We start from the raw sequence: 23068 nt of genomic DNA on the forward strand, positions 1-23068 counted from the left end.
TATTGGTGGGCTCTGGCCTTCATATGGGATGGCAGGGATTGACCATGTGCAAAGCAAATGCCCTATGGTACTATCGCTTCAACACTAGCAATATATATATATTTATTTATTTATTTATATTTATATTTGGAACATATGGGGTCCAGTATATTGAACCTGGGTCAGCTGCATGTGCGGCAAACACTACTAGCTGTACAAGCTCTCCTTTAGTTCTATCTACTTTCTACACTTTATTCCTGCTGATTTGCATGCATTCTGTTTCCCTAGGATGCTGGGTGTGGTGGTCTGAGTATACATTTCCCTGATTTGGGATTTTTCACATGGATCTGCTATGCTTTTTTGGAGACAGTGGCAACATCCACCAGTGCTGGGGCCCAGGCAAGAAGGGAGCCCACAGGTTCCTATGCAAGATACTCTCCACGGAACCTCCTCCCAGCCTTCCTGACACCCATTTCCCTTTCCTCTGTAATGTCTATGTGTAGGAATTCCTGGATATAAATCCACTGTACATCCAACCATTTCTCTCTGGCATAACGTAACATTTTTATTTTTCTTTTTTGTCTTTAAGTGCAGCTACAATGCTGAAGAGAGTCACAAGGCTTATCTTCAGGGTCCATAAGGTGAGTCTTCATTGGCCTAAAAAGCTTTGTGCAAACTGATTTCACATGGATTTCTTTCTCTCTCTCTCTCTCTTTTTTTTTTTTTTTGTACCTATGGGTGTGGCCCAAAATCCTCCAATCCTCCTACTCCCCACAACCACACACCCCCAGAAAAGACCAAGGTTGTACCTCAGCAGATAAGAGTGCAAAAGTTTGCTGTTTCTTGTTTTGTTGTTGTTGTTTTGGTTTTTTTAAGGGTTCACACTTGGCAGTGCTCAGGGGTTACTCCTGGCTCTATGCTCAGAAATTGCTCCTGGCAGGCTTGGGGGACCATATGGGATGCTGGAATTTGAACCACTGTCCTTCTGCATGCAAGTCAAACACCTTACCTCCATGCTATCTCTCGGCCCCAGTTTGCTGTTTCTTTACATTATTTCATTTATTGAACTAGTGGGGGGGGGGAGCTGTAGCACAAGCAGTAGGGCATTTGCCTTGCACATGCTGTCCTAGGGTGGACCACGATCCCATATGGTCCCCCAAGCCAGGAGCGATTTCTGAGTGCATAGCCAGGAGAACCCTCTGAGCGTCACCAGGTGTGGCCCAAAAACAAAAAAGGGAGAGGAGGTACTAGTGGTTTTTCAGTACCTACTCTATGGCATTTGCTTAGAAGTCTAAGATCGCTCTTGGACTGATAATGTCTACTCTTTGTGTTCATTGTGTGCCAAGCATTGTATCCAAGCTTATTTGCTTTTATTCCGCGTGACCAGCTTATAAAATAGGGAGAGTGTTTTGTTGCATAGGTGTAGAGTGGAGAAAAGCAAAGTCACTTGGTTAAGTTTATAGGCTGTAAGATTGCCAGATTGAGACTAGACACCAAGTCTGTAACTACAGAGCCTCTGGTCTTCACCATGGTACTCTGGCCCACATTCCCTAGGACTGTAGAGGCCCTCGATGAAACCATGGAGAAATTGGGGACAGCTAATGATGTTCTGCAAAGGAAACCTGGCCAGAGCTGAGATCCTGCAGAAGGACTGAAGTGGGTGTTGGGGGGACCCTATTCACTTCCATCTAATCATTTAATCACACATTCAGTTGCCTGTAAGAGGAGTCCTTCCTCCCGAAGGATTCCTCTTCTCTTCTAGGTTTCCTAATAAACTTGTGTAGTAGCCCCTTGTTAGGAAAAAAACGAGTCGGGCAGAGCAATAGAATACAGTGGTTAAGGCACTTGCCTTGCATGCTGACGACCCCACTTTGATCCCTGACATCCCATATGTTTTCCTGCAACACCAGGAGTTGACTCCTGAGTGCACAGCTAGGAGTAATCCCTGAGCATTATTAAGTGTGACACAAAAAAACAAACCAAAAAGAAAGAAAAGCAAAAGATGGCTGGGGGGAGGGTGTTTGCCTTGCACACAGCTAACCCGGTTCAGTTGCCAGCACCACTGAACCCCACCAGGTGTGCCCTCTCTTCCCCCAAAAAGAAAGAAAAACAAAAGAAAAATGTGGGCCACAGCAAAAGCACAGCGGGCTTTTGCCTTGCACAGGCCAATCCGAAACGGACCCAAGTTCAATCCCGGGCATCCCGTATGGTCCGACGAATCTTCCAGGAACGACTTCTGAATGACAAGCCAGGAGTAACCCCTGACGCCTCCAGGTGTTCCCCTCCCCAATACAAATGTTTGTATAGTATTCATTGTTGTGTCCCTTATATGTCTGTTATAACTAAGGATAACTCCAAGGGGGCAGGGCAGCTGGCTGGAGAGAGTTCTGTAGAGTATGTATGCTTGCCTTGCTCGTGGCCTATTTGGTTCCTGGCATCCCATATCATCCCCTGAGCCTTATTGGAACGATTTCTGAGCACAGAGCCAGGAGTGAGTGCTGAGAGCTCTCAGGAGCCAGCCCTGAGTGCTGCCAGGTGTGGCCCAAAACCGGAAGGAAGGCAGGGAGGGAGGGAGAGAGGGAGGAAGAAGAAAAGAAAAGAAATGTAAGAAATGTAAGGATCAACAAAGAAATGGGTTTAACATGCACACAGCCAACCCAGTTGAATCCTCCACAACCCTATGGTCTCAAGTCCAATAGGTGTGTCCCAAAACCAAAGAAAAAACCTAAAACGTGCTTTCCTTCCCCAATAGCATATGAAGCTGGGGGCCAGGGGGAAAGGATAAGTGGGGAAAGCAGTGTTTTCCCCTTCTGTTTTGAGGGGTTTTTCCAAGCAGTGCCTGGGCTGAGCCCAGTACTGTGCAGTGCCAGGGAACAACTCATTCAACCCCCCTGCCTCCCTCCTCTCCACATGAGGTTCCCACGTGCAGAGCATCCCACCCTCCGAGCCATCCCTCATCTCCTGGGCTGCTTTTTATAAACCAGGGTGGAGCCATGTCCCAGAGTAGGTGAAAAACCCATGGTGGGTGGTTTCTGCATCACAGAGGGCAGTGGTGGCTTCCTGTGCCATCAGGAGCCACTTTCTGTGGTTTGCTTCAAGAAGGCAGATTTCCAAGGGAGCGCCTAGTGGTTTTCTTTTTTCTGAAAGGGGACAGAAGGCCAGAGGAATTGGGAGCCTCTCGTAATTGGCTCAGAAATGTTGTTCTTTCAGGAACTGCCTGCTGTGATGTTCATTCTCGAACTGTGGGAAAGCCATTGTGCGTATGGTTGTTTTCCCTGTGAACAAGAGACTAACTGGGTGGATGCTGTATATAATGCTGTAATAAGGAAGGAATCCATTTTGCTTACTCTTCCTTGGTTGCAAAAAGCCTTTACTAGTCCTGGAATTTTTGTAAAAATAGCACCACCTAGTGGCACTAAATATCTTTAGACTGCCACTTTTTTTGTTTGGTTTTGGTTTTGGATCACACTCAGCAGGGCTCAGGGGTTACTCCTGGCTCTATGCTCAGAAATCGCTCCTGGCAGGCTCGGGGGACCATATGGGATGCCGGGATTCGAACCACTGTCTTTTTGCATGCAAGGCAAACGCCCTACCTCCATGTTATCTCTCCAGCCCCAGTGACTGCCACTTTTTTCTCATTTGTGCAAGGCCTTGAGTTTTAGTGATGAGCCACACCCCCAGCCCTTTTTGTTTGTTTATATCTTGTTTTGGGATCACACCCAGAAAATGCTAGTGCTACTATTTCTGTATTCCTGGTGGTGCTCATGGGAATATTTGGTACCGGAGATAGAACCACACCTCATTTTTGTTTTTTTATTGTTGTATTTTTGGTTATTTAGAGGATGGTTGGGTTGTTTGGTCATATCCTTTGAAACTCAGAAACTACTCCTAGCTCTGGACTCAGGAGAAACCTGACACTTCTCCAGAGCTCAGGGACTCCTCCTCTCATTCCTAGTGGTCTCGAGAACCATAGACAGTGAGGATGTAACTGTGGTCGGCCATGCACAAGGCATGTACTCTTTGTACTTTCTCTCCAATCCATGCCATACTCTGTTAGCAAAATAGTTTGTAGTTGACTTGGGGAGATAGCTCAGAAAATCAGAGAGCATGCTTTGCATGTGGGAGTCCCCAGGGTTGATCCCCACAACCACATAGACCCATGAACACTACCAAGAAGTAGTTAACTCCCTTAACTTCCAAGTAGCCCATGAACACCTCTGGTGTGACCCCAAAATCAAAAGCAAGATTAATAAAATCTGATTTTCTTTTTTCTCTTACATGCAGAAATATATTCCTGAAACCCTGCACTCCAGTTTTCCCAGTATAACTGGGTCCAACTACTAATGCCAATAGCATTAGTAGGTTTTACCTCCTACCAGACTATTTCAGGGAGGGACCCCTCAGTACAACATTTTTTGGAGGCCCCCAAAATTATGAGAATTAATAAGAAAATAGAAATGTGTGGGTCAAATTTGTATGTGGATTCTGGTTTCACTACCTATACTTAACTTTTCTGAACTTTGGTTTCTCTTCAGAAAACAGCATCATACACTGCCTATCTTCTAGGACTTTTTTTTTGTTTGTTTTTTGTTTTTGTTTTTTGTTTTTGTGTCACACCTGGCAGCGCTCAGCGTTTACTCCTGCCTCTGCACTCAGAAATTGCTTCTGGCAGGTTTGGGGGACCATATGGGATGCCAGGATTCGAACCACCATCCTTCTGCATTCAAGGCAAATGCCTTACCTCCATGCTATCTCTCCGGCCCCATCTTCTAGGATTTTTTTTTTTTTTTTTTTTGGTTTTTGGGCCACACCCATTTGACGCTCAGGGGTTACTCCTGGCTATGTGCTCAGAAGTTGCTCCTGGCTTGGGGGACCATATGGAACACCGGGGGATCGAACCGCGGTTCGGTCCGTCCAAGGCTAGCGCAGGCAAGGCAGGCACCTTACCTTTAGCGCCACCGCCCGGCCCCATCTTCTAGGATTTTTACTTTAAAGTAATGTGAGTTCTTCCTAGCTCAGTGGAGAGGTCACTCCTGAAGACCAGGGTATGTCTGTCTGGTGCTAGAGATTAAACCTAAGTATCAGGGGCTGCAAAGATAGCACAGCAGTAGGGCGTTTGCCTTAGATGCAAAAGGACAGTGGTTCAAATCCCGGCATCCCATATAGTCCCCTGAGCCTGCCAGGAGTGATTTCTGAGTGTAGAGCCAAGAGTAACCCCTGAGTGCTGCTGGGTGTGACCCAAAAACCAAAAAAAAATTTGGGGAGGAGCCAGAGAGATAGCATGGAGGTAAGGCGTTTGCCTTTCATGCAGAAGGACGGTGGTTCGAATCCCGGTATACCATATGGTCCCCTGTGCCTGCCACGGGCGATTTCTGAGCATAGAGCCAGGAGTAATCTTTGAGCACTGCTGGGTATGACCAAAAAACAAAAAACAAAACCCTAAGTATCAGATATGCACTGCTTATGCTCCTGTCAAGGTATCTCTTTGGCCAAGTTCTGTTATCTTAGATTCCCTGGCACCACAAATCTTTTTCTGGCTACTTCAGTTAAAGATTTGCAATATCTAGAGAGAACCATAACCCAAAAAATTAGCACTGCATCTTCCATGAGCATAATATAGAGACCACCATACCCTCTAAAGAGTACCACAACCAAATGTATGAGCACCATAACACCAGGCATGTGAATAATATCAAAGAGGAAAGGGAATTGGGGGTGGAAGACAAATTTAATAATGTATGTGAGGCATTGTCTATTATCTTATAGATGCTCAGTAACCAATCAATACCCAAAAAAGTCAGAGGAACAGAGAGTTGTTACTGGAGGTATCTGGCAGTGCTTCGAGAGGATGTGATGTTTGAGACAAACCTTAAAAAAATGAGTAAGTTTTAAATAGGGAGAGGAAGAGGTTGAAATAGAATGAGCAGAACTGTAGCAATGTAGAGTTAATATTATGGTTTATAAAAGGGCTGGATAGAGAGAGCTCAACTCACTGAGTGCAGCTTTGCAAGTAGGAGATCTGAGTTTCATCTCCTGTACCACATGATCGACCAAATAACACCAAGGTTGACTCCCAAGAACCCAGCTAGTAGTAGCCCCTGAGCACTGCCGATTGTGGCTCCAAAAAATACATAAATAAAGGAATGAGAATAGAAATCTATGTTGAAGTCATCACATTGGCGTTCTGAGGAACTCTAAAACAGATTCATTATGATATCTGAGCAGATTTATCTAAACTTATTTGTGTTTATTTGTTTGGGGGACAATACCCATCCTTGCTCAGGAACTATTCCTGGCTTTGTGCTCAGGAAACCAGATATGGTTTGTGGGATCGAACCAGGGTTGTCTACATTTAAGGCAAGTGCTTTACCTCCTGTACTTTCTCAACAGCGCCCATCCACACTTTTTGTTTGTTTTTGGTTTTTGTGCCACACCTGGCAGCACTCAAGGGTTACTCCTTGCTCTTTGCTTAAAATTTGCTCCTGGCAGGCTCGGGGGACCATAGAGAATCCGGGGATGGAACTCAGGTTTGTCTCAGCTCAGCCGCATGCAAGGCAAATGCCCTACCATTGTGCTATCACTCTGGCCCCCACCCATACTTTTTTGATTAGTTGGCAAGATAAAGTTTTTAAGATTTGAGAGGATAAATCTTTTGGACTAAAACATGAAGTAAAAAGAAAAAACTGTAAATTTTAAGTTAGAGGGCTAAAAAGAGAATTCAATGAACTGAATGCAAGTTTTGCATGTAGAGTCTCAGATTAGATCCCCAAGTTACAGCACCTACTTAGCATCTGACTAACCATGATTTGAACCACACTACAGCAAATGGTCCTCTGAGCACTGAAGCAGATAACTGAAGGTCCATTCCCAGGGGATTGGGCAGACACAGATCTGGAAGGAAATACCAACACAGGAACTAATCCACACACAGTTAAAGAGATAAAACAGGTTCAGGGACTTCCACTGCAAGCCTTCTGCTCCTAGCCCTAAAAGCAGCAAGCAGATACTTCAGTATTGAAAAACTGAAACTGCAAGCAATTTCTCCCTGAGACCCCGGTGCTTTATTGGGAATCAAAAGACCATACCCAGGAAGGTACTTGGATTCAATGAGTAACAAGCATCAGCAAAGAAATATCCTGACAAGGATGGAAACCGGTTAATACAATGGAACACTACTCGGGAGGAATACACAGGAGCGCTAGTGGGTGTCTCTCAAACCTCTCTCCTGACACCCTGCAAAAATAAAAGATGTGTATGATTGTTATAAGGATAGATACAGAAATAAAACACATTTGGGGGTGGGAGGGGGAAGAAACAGAAAGAAAACACATTTGGACCAGAGTAGTAGTATACTGAGTAGGGTACTTACCTTCCACACAGCCAACCCAAATTTGATTCCTGGCATGCACCCCAAGCCCACCAGAGGTGATCCCTGAGCATAGAGCCAGGAGTAAGCCCTGAACAGTAGTGACAGCCATGGTCTCTCCCTCCCCAAAAAAAAAAAGACCCCATACTGCTTGCATTCATAGAAAGGAAGCTTTCAGATTAGTTTATCTGGCAACCCCCTTTTCACCTTTTTTGGAAGGGTAGGACACGTCTACTGATCACTCTTGGCATTGCCTGGGAGGTCATATGCGGTGCTAGGGATTGATCCAGGGTCTGCTCATACAATTAAACCCCCTGTATCATCCCTTTTTCCCCTATTTGAGGGGTGCTATCTAAGTGGTTCCCCTCAACGACTGGGACATGGGTGCAGTTTCAGTGCCAGGAATTATCCAGGCCATCCCAGTATTGTTTGGAGCTCCAAGATTATACTTGGCAGTGTTGGGGCCATAGATGGTATCAGGAGTTTGTCACATGCCGGGCATATACTGTGTACTATTTTGGTTTTGGTTTTGGACCACACCCGTTGATGCTTAGGGTTACTACTGGATATGCGCTCTGAAGTCACTCCTGGCTTGGGGAGACCATATGGGATCACCGGAGGAGGATTGAACCTCGGTCCCCGTCCTAGGCTAGCGCTTGCAAGGCAGACGCCCTACCTCTAGCGCCAACCCTCACGCTCCCTCCCTACTGTGTACTATTTTTATGAACCATCGAGTTTGTGTTTGTGTGTGTGGTGTGTGTATGTGTGTGTGTGTTCAATTTCAATTCTAGGGATTAAAACCAGTGCCTAGGGGCCGGGTGGTGGCGCTGGAGGTAAGGTGCCTGCCTTGCCTGCGCTAGCCTAGGACGGACCGCGGTTCGATCCCCCGGCGTCCCATATGGTCCCCCAAGAAGCCAGGAGCAACTTCTGAGTGCATAGCCAGGAGTAACCCCTGAGCGTCACAGGGTGTGGCCCAAAAAAAAAAAAAAAAAAAAAAAAAACCCAGTGCCTTGTGCATTTTAGGTATACTACCACTCACTGAGTTCCATCCTAGCCATTAGCATCTTTACATTTCTACTTGGCATTTTCTCAGATGAACTCTCATCCTCCCCCACTTCCTTCCTGGTTGAGAAGTTCTTACGTACCATTCACTGAGTTGCCTATAAAGAAAAGGGCTTTAACTGGCTGTTTACCACACCCTCTTTAACAAGTCTCCATTAAAACATGCTTTAATTTCAGGACACAGCAGAATAGTGTTGCAGGGAGTGTGATTATGTCAAATAGGAGTATTTACAGTGAGGTGGCTGAGTACTGGACATCTGAGATTTATATTCTACTGGCCAACATTTGTCTCTATGCAAATCAGCATTAAAAGAAGTTTCTGGGACTGGAGCAATAGCACAGCAGTAAGGCGTTTGCCTTGCATGCGGCTGACCCGGGACGGACCTGGGTTCAAATCTTGGCATCCCGTATGGTTCCCCAAGCCTGCCAGGAGCAATTTCTGAGTATAGAGCCAGGCATAACCCCTGAGCGCTGCAGGTGTAGCCCAAAAGCCAAAAAAAAGAAAAGAAAAGTTTCAAGGCCAGAGCAATAGTACAGCAGGTAGGGCATTTGCCTTGCATGTGGCCTACCCTGGTATCCCATGTGGTCCCCTGACCACATTACCAGGAGTAATTCCTGAGTGCAGAGCCAGGAGTAATCCCTAAGCACTGCTAGATATGGCCAAAACGTAAGTTTCCTGGGTCTAAAATGCTAATTTAGCAGCTAGGTCACTTGTCTTGCTTGCAGCCAACTTGGGTTCAGTCCCAGCACCACTTTTAGTCTCTCATATGGGCCAGGAGAATCTCTGCACATAGAGCCAGAACTAAGGCCTGAGTACTGCCAAATGTTGCCAAAACAAAACAATAAAAATAAGTTTCCCTGCTCCAGAACAGTCTTTAATAGAATTGTTTGTTTCCATATGGGACAGAGCTCAGACAACACAACACAAGTTGGAATAGATTAAAAATATGAGTAATGTGTTGGGATTTTACTAAGATTGATCTCCCTTTTATATAAAACCAAATGTAAGAAAACCAAGGGTATTTTCCCTCATTGTAGGCATAATTTAAAGCTTCAGTATCGGGGTCGGAAAGATAGCATGGAGGTAAGGCGTTTGCCTTTCATGCAGAAGCATGGTGGTTCGAATCCTGGCATCCCATATGGTCCCCTGAGCCTGCCAGGAGCGATTTCTGAGCATGGAACCAGGAGTAACCCCGGAGCGCTGCTGGGTGTGAACCAAAATAAATAAAACTTCAGTATTGGGGTAAGCCAGTGATGGTATAGTGGTTAAGTCTTGTCATGTACACAGCTGACTCAGTTTGACCTGCAGCACCCCACAGGGTTCCTTGAGTACTCCTAGGATCCTAGGAGTGATGAGAGAGAGAGAGAGAGAGAGAGAGAGAGAGAGAGAGAGAGAGAGAGAGAGAGAGAGAGAGAGAGAGAGAGAGAGAGAGAGAGAGAGAGAGAGAGAGAGAGAGAGAGAGGAGAGAGAGAGAGAGAGAGAGAGAGAGAGAGAGAGAGAGAGAGAGAGAGAGAGAGAGAGAGAGAGAGAACAAAAAACCCAGAAAGATTAAAACCTCAGATATTAAGCTACTAAAAGGATTGGTGAGGGCCAGAGTAATAATACAGTGAGTAGGGTCCTTTATTTACACCAGCCAACACAGGTTTGATCCCCAGCTTCTCATATGGTCTCCCAAGCCTGCCAGGAGTTATCCCTGAGAACAGAGCCAGAAGTAACTACAGAGCACCACCAGGTATGGCTCCTCATAAAAGGGTATAGTTGTGAGAAGTAGCCCATGTGCTTTGCATTTGGGAAGCTCAGTTCAAATTCTGAGCCTTTCTGACAGTGATAGCAAGCACTGCTAGGAATCCCTGCAGCTACGGCCCAAAAAAAAATTGTTTTTCATTTCTGTATGGGCTGCAGATGTTTTTGCTCAGCGGTAAAGCACTTTGTCTTGTCTGCTTGAAACCCTGGTTTCCATCTCTAACACCACAAAAACAACAACAATAAAAACTGAGTGTTGTGGGGCCGGAGAGATAGCATGAGGTAAAGCGTTTGCCTTGCATGCAGAAGATCATCAGAATCCCGGCATCCCATATAGTTCCCCCCGAGCCCGCCAGGAGCAATTTCTGAGCGTAGAGCCAGGAGTAACTCCTAAGCGCTGCCGGGTCTGACCAAAAAGAAAAAGAAAACTGAGTGTTGTAAGTATGAAAAGCCTGACTGTTCCAAAGCACTAAAATGGTCTGTTTTCTAGCTGGACCCTCTACGTTACTTACATACGGGAACTCAGACACCCCAACATCTTGCTGCTTTGGACAACCTGGTTCGAGTGGAAAGACCCCAAACTATTTCTCGAACCAGTGAGAGTGACCCGGTAAGTAGTTAGTGTGTTGTGTGTATTTGTTTCCCAGGGCTTATCTTTGGTGTTGCTGTCATTTCACATATCAGGAATCTGAAGGAAGTTGGTCAGGTTTACACATTAAGAGATAGTGTACCAAACCCACATTCTGGGATCCAGGCCTTTCTCGTCCCCTGGGTACTGTAGTTTCATAATGCACTTGGGAAGGTCAGTCCCACACCAGCTCTCATCTCATACCCTTCCTCTGCACTCAACTCAGGTCAGTAGTTTGATTGACTATACAATAAATATGTAGTGAATTGTCCTCCTTTCCGTACAAGTTAAATTGAGCATTTAATGGTCAAATTTAAAGAACCAGCTTTATTTTTATTTTGGGGGTTGCTGGTTTTGGTGGTTCTGCTCAGGATACCACACTGTATAAGGGATGGATTCCAGATTCTGTAGCATGCAGAGTGTGTTCCAGGCCTTTAAGCTGTCTTCAGCTCCAGATATTTTTAGGCTTATGAGCCATAGTGGCCTCTCACAGAAATTTAGCCCTACTTTAAACAAACATGCATGGCTGTGTTTCAATAGTGTTATTTTGTTTGGTTTTAATCTGGTAGCTAGCCGTAGATTACCCAACCCTGGTATGAATAATCCTCAAGAAAGTAACATAGGGGTCATCAAGACAGTACAGGGATTAAAGTGCATATCTTGCATATAACTCACTCAAGTTCAATTCCCAGCACAGATGATTCTCAGAGCTTTGCTGGGTATGGCCGAAACTCTGACTCCTCCAGAAAAGAAGGAAATTACTTGCCTATTATTTCATAAAAGAGTGGATATTCAAAAGCAAAAAAAAAAAAAAAGGTTTCCTAATAATCTGGTACTGTGTTTCACCTTTCTAATGGATTTGATTTAATTTAATGGTTTAACTAATAACTGAGTTTGTTACGGTTACTTAAACTGAAATTTGTCAACAAAGTCCAGGAAAGATTCCAGAATAGACAATGTTATATTTTCTGCTTCAAGTCCAGCAGGCTAAATGTGTCTTTCTTTTTTTTTTTTTTCCCTTTTTCTTCCCATGACTGCTACTTCCTGTTATAAATGAAATTATCTGTGTGGTCTGTGCATAGATGGGAAAGGAACCAAACAGCTTTTAATCACTATCCTCTATATCTCCCCATCGCCACATATGGGCATGTGGAAGGGAAAAAAATAGCTCATTACCAAAGCCCTATCAAAGCAGTGGGCATTTTATTTCTGTCGCATTCACCTAGTTTGAAAGCTCAAAATGAAATAGAACAAGTGAATGAAGTCATTGAAGTGTCTTGCAGCTTTCCCTATAATTGTAGACCTTTTATCTGTCAATTCCTTTGGGGTTTCTATGGAAACAGTGGCATGCAGATGAACTTGTCACGTGATTAGAGCATCTCTATACACAGCAGAAGAAGCACATCCAGATGGCCTGAATTGTCACTGCTACTTCCACATCTAGGATTTATGTTGCTGAGCAACTGGCTTCATCGTTCAGGCCCACACCAGCTCTATATATGCACTGAGAATTGGGGGACAACCTCCAGTGATTTCTGGTTTAAAATAAGAAAGGAAAGCTAGGAACTGAAGAGGTAATTCAGAGCTAGAACTCCTACCTTGGCCCTAAATTTGATGTCTATTATTACATGGGTTCTTGATCTTTCTGGTGTAGTCCCAGGAGTCCCCAACACTGTGGAGCCTGAATCCGGAACCATCTACTCTTGAGTAATACTTGGAAAGAAAAAAGATAAGATGAAGATAGACAGGGGAGTTTACTTTTTTTTCCTGCTCTGAAAGATGAGTTTGTTTGTTTTTGTTTTGTTTTCTCAGTAGTCTTGCAGGTCCATTTTGTTGTTGTTGTCATTAGCGATACCCACCAGTTTTCAGAGCTCAGTCTCAAGGATCACTCCTACAGGGATTGAATCAGTCAGCCACTTGCAAGGCTTCATCTGTGGCCCCATTCTACAATGCTTTATACTTTTGTTTTCCCAGGCCAAGCATGGGGAACAGCATGAAGGTCAGCACTACAGCATCACCCCCCAGGATCTGAAGACTGTATTTCCCCATGGCCTTCCTCCACGCTTTGCAAAGCAGGTGCTTCAAACAGGGGAGGGCTTTGGGGAGCACTGAGAGAGCAGAGGGGCGGGAATAAAGAGCAGAAACACAATCGGGATGAAATTCAGTTTTTTATCTTCTGCTATTAGTATAATTACTTTAAACCAGCATTTATCTCCTCAAGCTTCTTTAAGGTTAACAACCTGAACTTCTGCTTGCAATCAGGAAAATAATCGGTGGCTGAGGTAGTGATGGTTTGGATTATGTGTTTTCTAACTTTTATGATAACACTGATGGTATTGCAAAGTTGATCACAATACAGTTATTTCAGGCAGTAAGTGTTCAAACACCAATCCCACCACCAATGTAACCTTCCCTTCACCAGTGTCCCCAATTTCCCACTAACCAACTTAGCCTGCCTTCGTGTATTTTTATTTGATTTGATTTTTGGGTCACACCCGGCAGTGCTCAGTGGTTACTTCTGGCTCTACGCTCAGAAATCGTTCCTGACAGGCTCATGGAACCATCTGGGATGCCGGGATTCAAATCACCGGCTTGTTGCCTGCAAGGCAAACGCCCTACCTCCATGCTATCTCTCTGGCCCCATGCATTTTTTATAATGTTTGTTATAACATAGAGGCAAATGGAATTATCAAAACCTCGATCAAGGGACCAGAGAGATAGCGTGGAGGTAGGGCATTTGCCTTGCATGCAGAAGGTCGGTGGTTCAAATCCTGGCATCCCACATGGTCCCCTGAGCGCTGCCAGGTGTGACCCAAAAATAAAAAATAAAAAATAAAACCTCAATTGTAACTCCACCCTGGATTTAGGTGTAGCTACCTGAGACCCACCCATTTCTGGGAGGGGTCTTGGGAACCAGATATTATGTGTGACCTTGCCTGCAAGACCCCGCCCATTCCTGGGAGGGGTCTTGGAAAAGGTAGATAAGCCTTTGAGCCAGGGGATTAGTGTGCTCTGCCCTGCTGGGCTCTCTGGCTTTTGGGTCTTTGCCTCTTTTGGTCTTTGACCAGCATGGAGGTCATAGGAAGATGGCTGAAAGGAGTTAAGATGCAGGGCTAGCTAAGAATGGCGAAATGCTTGAAAGGTTATGATGTAGGCCACACACATGTGGTGGATAGGGATGAATAAAGCTGATGCTTCCTGATGCCTGTCTCTGGATGAGTCTGATTCCGCCGTTCATCTAACCTGGGACCTGCCAGCTGAATGGGGATTGTGGAGCCACGTGGCCTGGGATGGCATCCACTTCCATCTAGGTCCATCTTTAATTATTTGATTCTACACTCAATCAAGAAGGATCAATTTGTGCCAGAGCAGTGGCACAGCAGTAAGGCGTCTGCCTTGCCCACGCTAGCCTAGGACAGACCTTGGTTCGATCCCCTGGCATCCCATATAGTCCCCCAAGCCAGGAGCAATTTCTGAGCACATAGCCAGGAGTAACCCCTGAGCATCACCGGGTGTAGTCCCAAAACCACAGAAAAAAGAAAGGATCAAAGGATCAAAAGAATATCTTTTCATGGTGTTACTAAAATCATTATCTAAGGACTTACTGGGCTGTGGTTAGTGCTAGTTGAGCCTCCTGTGTTACTATTCACTCACCAGATATGGTAGATTTCTTTCCCATCATGTAACTTTTGAACCATGTAGTCTAGGATTTACATATCTGAAACAAATTTGGAGGCCATTTCTGCACCATTTCTGTCAGAAGGTCAAGGCTGTTGCATTGGGCTACAGTAGCTCATGCAGAAAGGGGAATCTGTCATGCCCCACACTTTCTCCTTTGTCCCTTTCTGAGAATGTCACAGAGGTATCAGCCTGAACCTGGCTACCTGGGAGGTGTTGGTGGCTATTATTTTCTTTTGAAGCTTGGTAGAGGAGCCAAGCCATTTTTCTGCTGGGAAGTGGGTGGGTGTCAGTAGTGGTGATCTTGCCTGGGAATTAAGTCCAGTTTCATAAGCTTCTAAGATTTGTGTTCTACAACTGAAATACATCCCTAGCCCAAAAGAGGTTTTTTTGTCTTCCCCTTTGCCTTCCCTATGTTGTGTTATGACAGACACTTGATCATAGTGTGACACTGACTTACCAGGGCTCCGTGTGTTATTTCTGGTGCTAGCATGCTTTAACTTCCAGAGATACACATTTAATTGGATGAGAGGTTTTGCCCTTTTGGAGGGTGTATTTGCCAGGAGTGGGGGAGGTCGCTCTTTTGAGTTGTGGTGCTTATGTACTCTTGGCTGTGGAATACCAGGAATTGCTCGTTTGGATGCCCCAATGGGAATTCCAACAATAGAGCCTTTGGGCTCTCACTCAGACATGTGGAACGGTGCCAGGATTAACCAAGCGGCCTCTCTGGGTTCAGGCGAGCGCTCTGCTGCTGAGTTTCCTCCAGCACCCCTCCCTCTTTCTGTTTGTTTTGGAGTTTAGGACCCCACCTGGAAATAATCAGAACTTCCTCCTGGTTGTGCACTCAAGGATCTCTCCTGCTGGAGCTCTGAGAACCCTATGTGGTACTGAGATTAAACTTGGGGTGGCTAAGGGCAATGCAAATGCTTTGTTCACTGTTCTATCTTGGCAGCCCTATCTCATTATTTTGTTTGTTTCTGGTTTGGGTAGCATAAACTACTCACACCCCCGGGTTCAGAGTCATTTCCTGACAGTGCTAGGAGAAGCCATGAGGTGGTGGGGCCTCCGATATTCAAAGTATGTGTTCAGCCATCTCTTCAGCCTACCACCCTATTTATTAAAGATATTTTTCCTCTGTCCATTTTATTTTCTTAGCTCCATTTATAAATTTTCAGTAGTCCTCATACAGGAGGGTTTATCTATGGGGTGTCAGATCTATGCCATTGATCTGAACATCGACATTTACTCTTATGCCATATTGTTTTGATTACGTGGTGCTTTAGAATAATTTAAAGTCTAGAAACAGGGGCCAGAACTATAGCACAGTGGGTAGGACGTTTGCCTTGCATGCAGCTGATCTGGGTTCAATCCCATGTGATCTGATGAGCCTGCCAGAAGTAATTTTTGAGCATAAAGCCAGGAGTAACCACTGAGCACTAGGTGTGGCCCAAGAAAACAAAATATTATAAAATAAAAATTAAAGTCTGGGAACATGATGCCTTCTATCTTTAAAACTGCCCTTAAAAATGTTTTCAGTACTCAGTGAGGTTATGGTTTCATACAAGCTAAGTAGCATTTTATGTCCTTGACAAATGCCATTTGAATTTTTTTTTTTTTTTTTTTTTTTTTGGTTTTTGGGCCACACCTGACGGTGCTCAGGGGTTACTCCTGGCTGTCTGCTCAGAAATAGCTCCTGGCAGGCACGGGGGACCATATGGGACACCAGGATTCGAACTAACCACCTTAGGTCCTGGATCGGATGCTTGCAAGGCAAACACCACTGTGCTATCTCTCCGGGCCCCATTTGAATATTTTTTATATAAATATTTAAGCACTATGATTACAAGCATGTTTGTGGTTGGGTTTCAGTCATAAACAGAATACCCCCCCCCTTCACCAGTGCAATATTCCCACCATCAATGCTCTCCTCCCCCTTTCTATATTTGCGACAGGCATTCTACTTTTCTCATTCTTTAACAATGCCATGCTAGTTGTTAGTGTAGTTATTTCCCTAACAGCGTTCTCCACTCTTTGTTGTGAGCCAGTCCTTCCAGCCCTTCCGGCCCTTAACTCTATTGTCTCTGGGCCTTATTACAGTAATGTCTTTAATTTTTCTTCAAACCCACAGATGAGTGAGACTATTCTACATCTATCTCTCTCCCTCTGACTTATTTCACTCAGCATAATAGATTCCACATACATCTATGTATAGGAAAATTTCATGACTTCATCTTTCCTGATGGCTGCATAATATTTCATTGTGTATATTTACCACATTTTCTTTAGCCATTCCTCTGTTGAAGGGCATCTTGGTTGTTTCCAGAGTCTGGCTATTGTAAATAGAGCTGCAGTGAATATAGGTGTGAGGAAGGGATTTTTGTATTGTATATATCCCTAGTATTGGAATAGCTGTATCAACTGGGAGCTCAATTTCTAGTTTTGTTTTTTTTTTTTTTTTTTTTTTTTGAGGAATCTCCATATTGTTTTCCATAAAGGCTGGACTAGATGGCATTTCCACCAGCAGTGAATAAGAGTTCCTTTCTCTCCACATCCCTCATAGTTGCTTTGATTTGCATCTCCCTGATGATTAGTGACATGGATCATTTTTTCATGTGCCTTTTGGCCATTTGTATTTCTTCTTTAAGGAAATGTTTGTTCATTTCTTCTCCCTATTTTTTGATAGAATTAATATGTTTTTTTCTTATTAAGTACTGTCAGCACCTTGTATATTTTTTTATATTAGTCCCTTGTCTGATGTATATTGGGTGAATAGTGTCTCATAGTGTCTCCCATTCTGGGGTTGGCTTTTTTTTTTTTTTTTTTTGGTTTATGGTTTGGGATGGTGGTTCGAATCCCGGCATCCCATATGGTCCCCCGAGCCTGCCAGGAGCGATTTCTGAGCATAGAGCCAGGAGTAACCCCTGAGCACTGCTGGCTGTGACCCCCCAAAAAAACAAAATTGGAGAAAGTAATGCCTCCCATATTCTTTTTCCCAAGTATTACTTTAGCTATTCGTGAGTGTTCATTGTTCCAACTGAATTTCAGGGGTACCTTAATGAACTAAACTTTTTTGTTTTTTTGAGTGATCAGCTTTGAGGCCAGTATGACCACAAGTTTTTCCAGTTAGTTGAGTCTCCCTTTCGAGGACTAGATAGATGATTCTTTTTTTTTTTTTTTCTTTTTTTTTTTTTGGTTTTGGGGCCACACCCGTTTGATGCTCAGGGGTTACTCCTGGCTATGCGCTCAGAAATCGCCCCTGGCTTGGGGGGACCATATGGGACGCCAGGGGATCGAACTGTGGTCCGTCCTACGCTAGTGCTTGCAAGGCAGACACCTTACCTCTAGCGCCACCTTCCCGGCCCCTAGATAGATGATTCTATGGCATTGGCTTGACTGCTTGCTCAAACATAGCAGGAGGCTCTGGTTGGTGGGTGTGGCTGCCAGAGACTTCTGAGAATCTTTCCGGGGGTTTTTTTTTTTTTTTTTTTTTTTTTTTGTTGTTTTTGAGTCACACCCAGCAGTGCTCAGGGTTTACTCCTGACTCTGCACTCAGAAATCGCTCCTGGCAGGCACGGAAGGACCATATGGAATGCCGGGGATTGAACCTGGGTCGTCTGTGTGCAAGGCAAACGCCCTCCACACTATGCTATTGCTCTGGCTCCTTTCCTTTTCTTGATACATTTTATCATATTTTCATCTGCTGAACCATTCTTATATCCATGAAATAAATCCCACTTGTTTTTGATATATGATCCTTTTAATGTATTGTTGAATCTGGATCACTACAATTTTGTTAAAGTTTAATCTCATCAGGGATATTGGTTTATAATCTTCTTTTGCTGTGATGTCTCTATTTTTGGTACCACGCTAATATTTGAAACTGGAAGAATTACTTTTTCTTTTTTGGAAGAACTTGAAAAAAATGGATGATAGGTTGAGTTGGTTTTTTATTTTGTCTCTTTGATTTTTTTTATTTGTTTTGCTTTATTTTGGTTTGGGGTCACATCTGGCAATGCTCAAGTGTTTTCTTGGCTTTGCGTTCAGAAATTACTCATGGTGGGCTCATGGGATCATAGGGGTTGACAAGGATTGAACCTGGGTCAGCTGCATGCAAGGCAAGCACCCTACTCACTGGAATCTTTCTCCAACATCTCCCTTTATTTATAAATGTTGGTTGTTGTTGCTTGCAGTGTCATGAACAGGGTTGATTTGGTAACTGAGAGTCTTATACATGAAGGGTAAGTGCTCCACCATTCAGCCATCTCCCATTCACTGAGTAATCTTGAGAGGTTTGGGAAGATTCCATAGTAAACCCATCTGTATCTGGACTTTTGTTTGGGGAAAAACTTTCAGTAAAAAAATGAAAAAGCCTAATGTGTGTGTGGTTTGTTTTTGGTGCTTTACCTGGCAAGCTCTCCAATCATTAAAGTTCATTTTAGCCTCATGGCTGTGCTGTTTCCTGATCAGCCACTCTATACTTTTTCATTTATTTGCTTGGGTGTCTTTGGACCACACCCAGCAGTGCTCAGGGTTTACTCCTGGCTCTATACTCAGGAGTTATTTCTTTTTCTTTTTCTTTTTCTTTTTTTTTTTTCTTTTTCTTTTTTTAGGAGTTATTTCTGGCAGGCTAATATAATATATAATATAATATAATATAATATTTGTGCAATGCCCTACCCATTGTGTTATCGCTCCAGCCCCCCACTCTATATTTTTTAATTGATGTGTTCAGGTCATTTATATTTAGTGAAATTACTGAAATAAAGGAATTCGCTGTCATTTTTAGATGTATTTTGTATATCTGGGAAAAGTTTGTCTTTGTGTCTTTGACCTTCTTTTCTTTTCCCTTGTACTTAACCATCTGCCAGCTGTATAATTAATGGTCAGGTTCAATTTGTTTCTTGTTTGTTGCTTCTAATTATTTTGTCTTGAGATTAGCAAGGCATTTATGTCCAATATAAAATTTAAAGCTAGTGGAGGTGACATTTGGTTTGGGCGTCACATACAGCTGTGATTATTGTTTGCTCTTTTGTTTTGGTTTTTGGGCCAAAACACCTGGCAGTGCTCAGGGGTTAGTCCTGGCTTTGTGCTCAGAAATCACTCCTTGCAGGCTCAGGGGATTGTATGGGATGCCCAGGATCGAATCCAGGTAGGCCACGTGCAAAGGCAAACGCCATACTTGTTGTGCTATCAATTCAGCCCTTGTGATTATTGTTTATTCCTGGTTCTGTGCCCAGGGGATTACTCCTGAGCTCAGGTAATAACATGGTGCCAATGATTAAAAAAGTCCAGGTTGGGCGTATGCAAGGCAAGTACCTTCCCTGATATACTTTCAGGCCCTGAAAGCAAATAAGTCTTGGGGCCAGGCCTGGTAGATAGCTCAAACTCCTAGTATCCATGTCTTGCTTAGGGAAGCCTAGGTTTGATCCCTGATGCCACCATGGTCCCTGGCACCTACAGAAAACACTCCACGTACCATGTTGGAAGTAACTCAGTAGCTGCTTAATACCATCAGGTTTGTGACCCTTAAGCATATTCCTTTGCAATCTGTTTAATATTTCCTTCATAGCTGGCTGGTTGCTATTAATTTATCTGAAAAGCTTTGTAACACTCCTTTGAACTTGAATGATAACCTCACTGGATAGAGTTTTCTTGACTGGAGGCCTTTTCCATGCAGGCTATGTCATCTATATCACCTTTTAATCTATAGTTTTATTTGATAAATCTCTTGTTTCTCTTTTAGGGGTTCTTAATTATTTTTCTCCTTATTCTATTGTGTTTGTTTCTTTTGTCTTTGGGCCACACAGGCAGTATTCATGGCTTGCTCAGAAATCATTCCTGGCAGGGCTCAGGGGACCATATGGGATGCCAGGGATCAAACCTGTGTCGGCCACATGCAAGACAAATGCCCTCCCTACTGTGATATTGCTCCAGCCCCAGTTTCTGAGTTTCATCAGGCTTGGCCAGCTTTTAAATAAATAAACAATCCCCACTATTAACTCTGTTATCCAACAGATTTTTTTGTGGTTTTTGGGTCACACCCGGCAGTGTTCATGGGTTTATTCCTGGCTCCAGGCTCAGAAATCGTTCCTGGCAGGCACAGGGGACCATATGGGACGTCGGGATTTGAACCGATGACCTCCTGCATGAAAGGCAAATGCCTTAACTCCATGCTGTCTCTCCGGCCCTATCCAACAGATTTTTAAAATCTTGACAGTCAAACTATTATTTAGGGTGAACTTGGAGCCAGAGTGATAATGCGGTAGATAATATGCTTGCCTTGCATATAGCTGACCCAGGTTCAATCCTGAGCATTGCCACCCCAAAATGCAAAAATTGAATGAATGTAATATTTGCCTTAGCAAAACATGAATAGTTCATTCTGCATTTTCAGTCCCAGAATATATCATTGGTTGTTTTATAACCTTGAAATAATCCATGATAACAGTAAGTATAGTTTATTGGCATAACTGATATTTCCAAACCCTGCTGAGTTATTTTCAGCCTCAGCAATGACTCTTTCTTAATGAAAGACCATCTTGACTGTGCTGATAATTTCTAGCTTCAAAGTAAGAGAATGCGGGCCCGGAGAGATAGCACAGCGGTGTTTGCCTTGCAAGCAGCCAATCCAGGACCAAAGGTGGTTGGTTCGAATCCCAGTGTCCCATATGGTCCCCTGTGCCTGCCAGGAGCTATTTTTGAGCAGACATCCAGGAGTAACCCCTGACCACCGCCAGGTGTGACCCAAAAACAAAAAAAAAAAAACAAAAAAAAAGTCAGAGAATGCCCTTTTCTTTATTCTGCTTTACTTCAATAAATTAGATGGTCTTCTCAGTACGGTGTTTGAATAAGGGAGCAAATCCTGTAATATAGACAGCCAAATCATCAAAAAATTGTATTAATTAAAAACAGGGTTGTTGTTGTTGTTTTTAAGTTTTGGTTAAGTCTGGTAATAGTACACAACTGGAAGCAATTATTTGTATGGTTCTTTAAATGCAGAACAGCCTGCAGCATCAGGACTGTGGGACTAACTTTAGCCATTTCATGCTACTTTTGGAGTGACTTGGCCACCAGAGCTTTGGAGGGAATTACTCATACATTCCTTCCATAATTTCCATTCTGTGAAAGCAACTCCCTCACCATTGTTTGTGTATTTTAGTATTCTATTGCCTAATATGGCATTTCAGTTTTAGTATCTTTGTCGAGATTTTGAAGGTTTTCATGTCTTTTAACGTTGTCCTTGCCTGTCAATTCCTTCTTCAAACAAATTGTTCATAGAATTTTGTCTCCTGCCTCCACCACTTTCCTTTGATGCTGTTGGAAAAATAGAGGGCTGCCCATGCTTGGCTGCAGAGCTCACTTACGCAGTCACAGTGCTGTCATGATTGTGGATTTTCAGTTTTGCTTACACGTGTACTCATCAAGAGTCACTTTATGGTGCTTGCTTAGATTTCAGCTGTAATGTTCCTCAAGGGTCAGACTCCCAGCAATAGTGTTGGTGCACTTACAGGGCCAGGGGCAGGGCTAGACCAACCCACTGGACATACTCAGTACATGTGAGCAGCCAAAGCCATCATTGGAACCACAAGGTAGAATTTCTCTGAGAAAGATGCCCCCAGTACCTGGAGAAGATGCTCAGAGGGAGTGAATACTTGGCAGATGTTTAGGGGGTTCAGTTCTGAACTGGCCACAAGTTCTATCCCTGACACAGCACAGTTCCCCAAGCACTGTTCAGAGTGGCTGTTCCGTGAACCACTGTAATGCTATCTTCTTAGTATTGCTGGACATAGCCCCCGAAACAAATGAAAATCAATATTTTTTAAATGAAAGAGGCAGAGCTAGAGTGATAGCACAGAGGGTGGGGCATTAGCTTTGCACCCCACTAACCTAGGTTCAATCCCTGACATCCCATATGGTCCCCCAAGCCACCAGGAGTGATTTCTGAGCTCAGAGCCAGGAGGAACCCCTGTGTATTGCAGGGCATGGCCAAATAAATAAATAAAATGAAAAGGGCAAGGGAGAAAGATCAAAGGAGGTTGTACTTTGTATGCATAAGGGCCCAAGTTTCATTCACAGCACTGCATGAGCCCCACAATATGGCCTGGTGTGGCACTAGTGGCCCCTTTAGCACTAAAGGGTCCGAGTAACATAGAAACACAGATGTATTAGGAGAGTGAGAGGGAAACTGGGACATTGGTGGCGGGAAATGTTTACCCGTGGAGGTTGTTGTACATTGTATGACTCTTAAGTCAGTCATGAACAAAAAAAATATTTTTTGGTTTTTGGGTCACACCTGGCAGCGCTCAGGGGTTACTCCTGGCTCTATGCTCAGAAATCGCTCCTGGCAGGCTCCGGGGACCATATGGGATGCCAGGATTTGAACCACTGTCCTTCTGCATGCACGGCTAATGCCTTAACTCCATGCTATCTCTCTGGCCCCGAACAAAAACTTTTATCTGTGAGGAAAAACTGTATTTTGAACATCTTTATAACCACGGTGTTTAAGTTAAACTTTTAATTTAAAAAAAGGGGGTGGAGCCAGAGCAATAGCACAATAGTTTGCCTTGCAAGTGGCTAATCCAGGCTCAATCCCTCGTATCCCATATGGTCG

At 43.9% G+C, this 23068-nt stretch overlaps 2 protein-coding genes across 3 annotated transcripts in view; one reads left to right on the forward strand and one right to left on the reverse strand.

Moving 5' to 3' along the window:
• The window catches only part of LOC126020739 (farnesyl pyrophosphate synthase-like), a 340408-nt gene that overhangs the window by 314574 nt on the left and 2766 nt on the right, over positions 1 to 23068 (reverse strand). The gene's annotated exons all lie outside the window — the stretch shown is intronic.
• DAP3 (death associated protein 3) overlaps positions 1 to 23068 on the forward strand; it is a 49563-nt gene that overhangs the window by 15025 nt on the left and 11470 nt on the right. The window contains exons 2-4 of the mRNA XM_049782287.1: positions 569 to 620; positions 10642 to 10761; positions 12754 to 12855. Coding sequence (XP_049638244.1) covers positions 579 to 620; positions 10642 to 10761; positions 12754 to 12855 — 264 coding nt within the window. The 5' untranslated portion in view covers positions 569 to 578. The remainder of the gene's footprint in view (positions 1 to 568; positions 621 to 10641; positions 10762 to 12753; positions 12856 to 23068) is intronic.

Source organism: Suncus etruscus, chromosome 10 (assembly GCF_024139225.1).
Source record: "Suncus etruscus isolate mSunEtr1 chromosome 10, mSunEtr1.pri.cur, whole genome shotgun sequence".
Lineage (NCBI taxonomy): Eukaryota > Metazoa > Chordata > Mammalia > Eulipotyphla > Soricidae > Suncus > Suncus etruscus.